This window comes from Solanum tuberosum, unplaced genomic scaffold (assembly GCF_000226075.1).
Source record: "Solanum tuberosum cultivar DM 1-3 516 R44 unplaced genomic scaffold, SolTub_3.0 scf00017, whole genome shotgun sequence".
In the NCBI taxonomy this organism is placed as follows: Eukaryota; Viridiplantae; Streptophyta; class Magnoliopsida; order Solanales; family Solanaceae; genus Solanum; species Solanum tuberosum.
The window spans coordinates 2,650,797-2,657,508 of record NW_006238943.1 but is presented as its reverse complement, the minus strand read 5'-3'; the positions used below and the strand labels follow the sequence as shown (position 1 = coordinate 2,657,508).

Below are 6,712 nucleotides of genomic sequence, written 5' to 3'. Positions count from 1 at the left end.
CTCTTGGTCTTTATTTAAAAGACATGCATTTGAAAACATGGATCCTATGGGACATCTGGAACTTGAAGAGGTCGGAAAACAAATTGCAGCTAAGTGCAAAGGACTGCCCTTAGCTCTGAAGACGCTGGCTGGCATGTTACGCTCCAAATCAGAGGTTGAAGAGTGGAAACGTATTCTAAGAAGTGAAATATGGGAGCTGCGAGACAAGGACATATTACCAGCGTTGATGCTGAGCTACAATGATCTTCCCGCACATTTAAAGCGATGTTTTTCCTTTTGTGCAATATTTCCTAAAGATTATCCATTTAGGAAAGAACAAGTCATTCATCTGTGGATTGCCAATGGTCTCGTACCACTGGAAGATGAAATAATTGAAGATTCAGGCAACCAATGCTTTCTCGAGTTGAGGTCAAGATCATTATTCGAAAGGGTGCCAAATCCTTCTGAAGGAAACATAGAGAATTTATTCTTAATGCATGACCTTGTCAATGATTTAGCCCAAATTGCATCTTCAAAACTTTGTATCAGGTTGGAAGAGAGCCAAGGATCTTGTATGTTGGAAAAAAGTCGACACTTATCTTATTCAATGGGATATGGTGGTGAGTTTGAGAATTGACACCCCTCTACAAATTGGAGCAGCTGAGGACATTGCTTCCGACATGTATTGATGTCACGAATTATCACCCTCTAAGCAAGAGGGTGCAGCTTAACATATTGCCAAGACTAACATCCTTAAGGGCATTATCGTTGTTAGGATATAAGATTGTTGAGTTGCCAAATGACTTGTTTATCAAATTAAAGCTCCTCAGATTTTTGGATATTTCTCAGACACAGATTAAAAGGTTGCCAGATTCCATTTGTGTGTTGTATAACTTAGAGACACTTCTCCTGTCATCTTGTGCTGATCTTGAGGAGCTACCGCTGCAGATGGAGAAGTTGATTAACTTGCGTCATCTTGACATAAGCAACACTCGTTTCTTGAAGATGCCGCTACATCTGAGCAAGTTGAAAAGCCTCCAAGTGCTATTGGGAGCCAAGTTTCTTGTAGGTGGTTTGAGTATGGAAGATTTGGGTGAAGCACAAAACTTGTATGGATCTCTATCAGTTGTAGAGTTGCAAAATGTGGTTGATAGAAGGGAAGCTGTGAAGGCAAAGATGAGGGAGAAGAATCATGTTCAGCAGTTATCTTTGGAGTGGAGTGAAAGTAGTAGTGCCGACAATTCACAAACAGAAAGAGACATACTTGATGAGCTACGCCCACATAAAAACATAAAAGAAGTCAAAATCATCGGATATAGAGGGACAACATTTTCGAATTGGCTAGCTGATCCTTTGTTTCTTAAGCTAGAACAGTTTTCTATTGATAACTGCAAGAACTGTTTTTCCTTGCCAGCACTAGGACAGCTTCCTTGTTTGAAAATCCTTTCCATTAAAGGGATGCATGGAATAACAGAGGTGACGGAAGAATTCTATGGCAGTTTGTCCTCTAAAAAGCCTTTTAACTGTCTTGAGGAACTTATATTTGAAGATATGCCGGAGTGGAAGCAATGGCACGTACTAGGAAGTGGAGAGTTCCCTGTACTTGAGAATCTTGAAATTAAAAATTGCCCTGAACTCAGTTTGGAGACAGTACACATCCAACTTTCAAGTTTAAAAAGTTTTGAAGTAATTGGTTCTCCCACGGTTGGAGTTGTTTTTGAGGGAATGAAGCAGATTGAGGAATTATATATTGGTGATTGTAACTCTCTTGCCTTCTTTCCTTTTAGCATACTTCCCACTACCTTGAAGACAATAAGGATATCTGGTTGCCAGAAATTGAAATTGGATCCGCCAGTTGGTGAGATGAGTATGTTTCTCGATGAATTGACACTGCATAGATGTGATTGTATAGATGTTATATCACCTGAGTTGCTCCCAAGAGCACGTCATTTGGGGGTACATGATTGCCACAACCTTACTAGGTTTTTGATTCCTACTGCCCCTGAAAGTCTCGATATTCAGAATTGTGAGAATGTTGAAATACTTTCGGTGGCATGTGGGGGGACCCAGATGACGTCACTGACTATTCATGGCTGTTCAAAGCTGAAGTGGCTGCCAGAACGTATGCAGGAACTCCTTCCATCTCTTAAGAAACTAATTCTGTATAATTGTCCAGAAATAGAGTCCTTTCCTGAAGGAGGATTGCCCTTCAATTTAGAAGCCCTTTGGATCAACAAGTGCAAGAAACTGGTGAACGGCCGAAAGTAGTGGCGTTTACAGAGACTCCCCTGTCTCATACAATTAATCATCTTCCATGATGGCAGTGACGAAGAGACTGTTGGTGGTGAGAATTGGGAGTTGCCTTCCTCTATTCAATCACTTAGAATAAACAATGTGAAAACATTAAGCGGCCAACATCTCAAAAGCCTCACCTCTCTTCAATATCTATATATTGAGGGTAATTTACCTCAAATTCAGTCAATGCTGGAACAAGGCCAGTTTTCGCACCTCACTTCGCTTCAACATCTACAAATCAGGAATTTCCCTAATCTCCAATCACTTCCTGAATCATCACTGCCCTCCTCCCTCTCTCAGCTGAATATCTCCTTTTGCCCTAAGCTCCAATCTCTTCCAGTAAAAGGGATGCCCTCTTCCCTCTCTAAACTACATATTTCAGAATGCCCATTGCTCAAACCACTACTAGAATTTGACAAGGGGGAATACTGGCCAAATATTGCTCAATTTCCTAGTATATACATCGATGGGGAATGCATGTGATGATTAAAACGAATGGCTCTTCAACTGATGTAAACTATTCTTTTCCCTTGGAAGCTTTTTATTTCCGTTTACTTCACTTTGCTTTTTTGTTAATTCTTTTCATTTTTAATCACTAGTTCTGGAAACATGAAGTACATATATCTTCCTAATAAAAAGAATACACCCTTAATTATAAAATTGACTAAAAGTGCATAAAGTAAAAATAACTAATTATTGCACAAATATAATATTCAAATGAGGATATACTAAAATACCACATGTTAGGTTAATGTATACAAAACAACTAACCAATGTAAATTCTCAATATTAATAACCATAAAACAATAAAAAGTTATACAATAACAACAAACAAGAAACATAAACATTAAAAAAAAACAAATAAAAAGAGACAAGATAAGAGAGCATAGAGAAATTGATATTAACACATGACAATATAGTGGAAGTATCAATTCCAACAATCCTTTGTCACAATCTACATATAATTAATATTGTTATTCTAATAATATAGCTTTTTGTCATGCTTTCCCTATTAAAAAAATTAAATATTAGAAAGATCCTAATAGGAAAAAACTATAATCTAAAATATTAACTAAGTACTCCTATATACATGCAAAAAATATGAATAACAAATTTATAAGTTATACATACTATTTACTTACCATTAAAAGAAATCTGGACACATTAGTATATGACAGGACATTAAGAGAATCAATATACTCATCTTTTACATCAGTTCACGAGTTCTTTTTTTTTTTTTATTCTTTCTGCTAAAGCTATTATGTCATCCACAGTGAACTCAGGTCTGCTGTTATAGGCAAGTCTTCGACATGGGGCTTTACCGCTGATCCTATTTCATGTTTCCAGTGCAAGCCTCTTTTGTAAGTAGACAAACTCGATTTGTAAATATGTTTGGGACTCAACTAGTGGTTAGAGTATTGATTTTGTAAGATTTGTGTCCAGAAAATCAAATTAGAAAGATAACTCGCGATGATTGAATAAGCTCGAAGAAGTGGATTTGAATTTCAAATCGTGTCTTCTTTTTATGTGTGTGTGTGAGAAATTTGAAGTGTTGTTTAGATTTGTTGGAATAGTCTAAAGAGATTGTCTCTATAAAATTTGAAGTCATTTGATATAGATCTGATTAGATGATTTTGAACAACAATTGCAACTGAAGATGGATATGTATATTATTTTTATAGTTACCAACATGTTATATATTCTATAGTGGATATATTATTCGGTGTTGGGTATCCACATTGGAGTTCAACTAAATTTGGATTTGCACATTTCAACGGGGGGGCGCTCTTGACATGATTTTTTCCATTCCATGGCTTATGCTCCTAAATTCTAATTAAGGGTAGAAAAATCTCAACTATTTCACCACTATTCATGAGTTATATTGGATATACAAGTGCAAATATTTTTGAAAAAACCCAAATAACTAAATCTTACACTCATTAACTACAACAACTAAAAAATATTTATAGCTCTCAAATGTAAGTAGAAGAACTCAAATTTTGGCCATGAAATGACACCATTTTCAATATATATTACTTAGGTTGAAGCCCCATTTTCTTCCTTGTTTTCCCAACGTATAAATCCTTAGACTTGATCATCCCGGGGACTAATCCAATGATCGTCGTGAACGAAAATTGAGCCACTGCATCTTGCCTTCCTAATGAAACGATGATCTTAGGCGATGGACGAGGCTCGTATATTGCAAGTTTGCTTTCTTTTCCTCCGCTCATCAAAAGTTTCAAGTTCTTCGCAGCCACTAGAGCATGTTTTTGAGCCGAATATCCTTGTTTAAGTTCCTAATAGCAAAGAAGCATCATAATTCATTTGAAACATTTTCAAGAAATAAGAAATATGCAGTTTAGTGCTTACCTTAATATCAGTTATATCACCAACAGCAAATATGTTTCTGTGACCCTTGATTCCAAGATTTTCATCAACCTTCAATCTTCCAAAATTATCGATTCGATCCTTCAAATACGTCTCCCTTAACCACTCTGAACCTGGTGGCTTTCCCGTGCAAAGAAAATGGCAATCCGCTCTGATAGTTTCCCCTGACGAGGTGAAATATGTTCTGCTTCCACTCGAGTTGTTAGTGTTATTACTTAAATCGATAGATTGCATCAATTTCACTTCCACATTCTTGTTTTTTAACCATTCTAAAGTCTTGTCAGACGCCTTTGGACCGATAAACTCTAGTAATCTGGATCCGTCGTGCACTAAAGTTACCTTGATAGAAGAAGTCAATTACGAAGCTTTGAGGCTTAAGGTGGAAGTCCAGCATCAAAATCTTGCAGAAACAAGCAACAAACAAGTAAGTGACCTCAACCTGTGCTTGACTGATGATTTTTTCCTTAACATAAAGGAAAAGTTGGAAGAAACCATTGAAACATTGGAGGTGTTGGAAAAGCAAATTGGTCGCCTTGGCTTAAAGGATCATTTTGGTTCAACTAAACAAGAAACTAGAACACCTTCAACTTCTGTGGTTGATGATTCTGATATCTTTGGAAGGCAGAATGAAATAGAGAATTTGATTGACCTATTGTTGTCTGAAGATGCAAGTAGAAAAAACCTGACTGTAGTTCCTATTGTTGGAATGGGCGGCCTGGGTAAGACAACACTTGCTAAAGCGGTTTACAATGATGCGAAGGTTTCTGAGGCATATAAAGCGGACCATTTTGGTCTGAAAGCTTGGTATTGTGTTTCTGAGGCATATGATGCTTTGAGAATAACAAAAGGGTTACTTCAAGAAATTGGCTCATTTGACTCGAAGGATGACAACAATCTTAATCAGCTTCAAGTCAAATTCAGCTTCAAGTCAAATTGAAGGAAAGCTTAAAGGGAAAGAAGTTTCTTATTGTTCTGGATGATGTCTGGAATGACAACTACAATGAGTGGGATGACTTAAGAAATCTTTTTGTAGAAGGACGTATGGGAAGTAAGATCATTGTGACAACACGTAAAGAGAGTGTTGCCTTGATGATGGCAAATGAGAAAATTAGCATGGACAATTTGTCTACTGAAGACTCTTGGTCTTTATTTAAAAGACATGCATTTGAAAACATGGATCCTATGGGACATCTGGAACTTGAAGAGGTCGGAAAACAAATTGCAGCTAAGTGCAAAGGACTGCCCTTAGCTCTGAAGACGGTCGCTGGCATGTTACGCTCTAAATCAGAGGTTGAAGAGTGGAAACGTATTTTGAGAAGTGAAATATGGGAGCTGCCACACAATGACATATTACCAGCGTTGATGTTGAGCTACAAAGATCTTCCTGCACATTTAAAGCGATGTTTTTCCTATTGTGCAATATTTCCTAAAGATTATCCATTTAGGAAAGAACAAGTCATTCATCTGTGGATTGCCAATGGTCTCGTACCTCAGGAAGATGAAATAATTGAAGATTCAGGCAACCAATACTTTCTCGAGTTGAGGTCAAGATCATTATTCGAAAGGGTCTCAAATCCTTCTGAAGGGAACATAGAGAATTTATTCTTAATGCATGACCTTGTCAATGATTTAGCCCAAATTGCATCTTCAAAACTTTGTATCAGGTTGGAAGAGAGCCAAGGATCTCATATGTTGGAAAAAAGTCGGCACTTATCTTATTTAATGGGATATGGTGGTGAGTTTGAGAAATTGACACCCCTCTACAAATTGGAGCAGCTGAGGACATTGCTTCTGACATGTATTGATCTCATGGATTGTTATCACCCTCTAAGCAAGAGGGTGCAGCTTAACATACTGCCTAGACTAAGATCCTTGAGGGTACTATCATTGTCTCATTACAATATTAAGGAGTTGCCAAATGACTTGTTTATCAAATTAAAGCTCCTCAGATTTTTGGACCTTTCTCAGACGGATATAAAAAAGTTGCCAGATTCCATTTGTTTGTTGTCTAACTTAGAGACAGTTCTCCTGTCACATTGTAGTAATCTTT

General features: G+C 37.2%; 1 protein-coding gene and 2 pseudogenes across 1 annotated transcript in view; 2 read left to right on the top strand and 1 right to left on the bottom strand.

Moving 5' to 3' along the window:
* LOC102584679 (putative disease resistance RPP13-like protein 1) overlaps positions 1–3,959 on the top strand; it is a 21,157-nt pseudogene extending 17,198 nt beyond the window's left edge.
* Positions 1–6,712, bottom strand: part of LOC102595812 (apoptosis-inducing factor homolog B-like) — a 23,970-nt gene that overhangs the window by 8,136 nt on the left and 9,122 nt on the right. Inside the window, exons 4-5 of the mRNA XM_015303019.1 lie at positions 4,645–5,001; positions 4,305–4,571 (exon numbers count right to left, since the gene is read on the bottom strand). Of these exons, the coding sequence (XP_015158505.1) occupies positions 4,308–4,571; positions 4,645–5,001 (621 nt within the window). The 3' untranslated portion in view covers positions 4,305–4,307. The remainder of the gene's footprint in view (positions 1–4,304; positions 4,572–4,644; positions 5,002–6,712) is intronic.
* LOC107058026 (putative disease resistance RPP13-like protein 1) overlaps positions 5,012–6,712 on the top strand; it is a 6,699-nt pseudogene continuing 4,998 nt past the window's right edge.